This window comes from Lupinus angustifolius, chromosome LG09 (assembly GCF_001865875.1).
Source record: "Lupinus angustifolius cultivar Tanjil chromosome LG09, LupAngTanjil_v1.0, whole genome shotgun sequence".
In the NCBI taxonomy this organism is placed as follows: Eukaryota; Viridiplantae; Streptophyta; class Magnoliopsida; order Fabales; family Fabaceae; genus Lupinus; species Lupinus angustifolius.
The window spans coordinates 11,067,484-11,068,620 of NC_032017.1; the positions used below are offsets into that span (position 1 = coordinate 11,067,484).

At 38.3% G+C, this 1,137-nt stretch overlaps 1 protein-coding gene across 1 annotated transcript in view; it reads left to right on the top strand.

Annotated features, from left to right (window-relative positions):
• The window catches only part of LOC109356254, a 1,863-nt gene extending 1,558 nt beyond the window's left edge, over positions 1–305 (top strand). The window contains exon 2 of the mRNA XM_019599582.1: positions 39–305. Coding sequence (XP_019455127.1) covers positions 39–305 — 267 coding nt within the window. The remainder of the gene's footprint in view (positions 1–38) is intronic.

The following is a 1,137-nucleotide window of genomic DNA, read 5'->3' on the forward strand; positions in this document are numbered from 1 at the left end:
AGTTTAGTAGAATGATATGGTTGTATGTGATGAAACAGAAAAGTGAAGCCTTTGAATACTTTCTGAAATATAAAGCATTAGTTGAGAGGGAAAGTGGAAAGAAACTGAAGATTCTCAGAACAGATGGAGGAGGAGAATTCACATCTAATGCTTTTGAGCAACATTGTCAACAGAATGGAATAAGACATGAAATCACTGCTCCATACACACCTCAACATAATGGACTTGCTGAAAGGAGAAACAGAACAATAGTGGATATGGCAAGAAGCTTAATCAAAGGGAAAATATTACCACAAAAATTCTAGGGTGAGGCTGTATCCACCTCAGCCTATATACTAAATAGAAGTTCAACTAAGAAGCTAGAAGGAAAGGTCCCTATAGAAGCCTGGAATGGGCAGAAACCTGGAGTAAGTCATCTAAAGGTGTTTTGGATCACTAGAATACAAGCATGTGCCAGATCAGAGAGAGAACTAAGCTTCAAGATAAGAGTGAAGCAATGATACTCATTGGTTACCACCCTACAGGTGCCTACAAGCTCTATGATCCTCTAAAAGACAAAGTACAAATAAGCAGAGATGTTATTGTACTAGAACATGAGAACTGGAACTGGAAGGAAATGACAACAAGCCTGAGAAAGCCTATACCAGAGATCATTGATGCAGAGGTAAACTCAGAAGAAACTAGTGCTGAAATCATTGATGAACTAGTAGAACAAAGATCAAGAAGAGCAAGATCAATGCCTACCAGATTCAATGACTATGAAATGCACTATGATTACCAAATCAGTGATGAAGGTGATTTAGTGCACTTAGCACTAATGGCTGGAGCAGAACAAATCAATGAACATGAAGCTCTTGAACACTCAGTATGGAAGGAAGCTATGATTGAAGAGCTTAATTCTATTGAGAAAAACAAGACCTGGAGCTTGGTTGATCTTCCAGAAGGAAAGCATCAGATTGGAGTAAAATGGGTTTTTAAACAGAAACTCAACCATGATGGAAGCATATCAAAACATAAAGCAAGACTAGTGGCAAAAGGATTTCTAAAAAAGGAAGGTCTTGATTATACAGAGGTATTTGCTCCAGCAGCCATAATTGAGACCATACGATTGGTAGTAGGGATTGCTTGTGCAAAGAA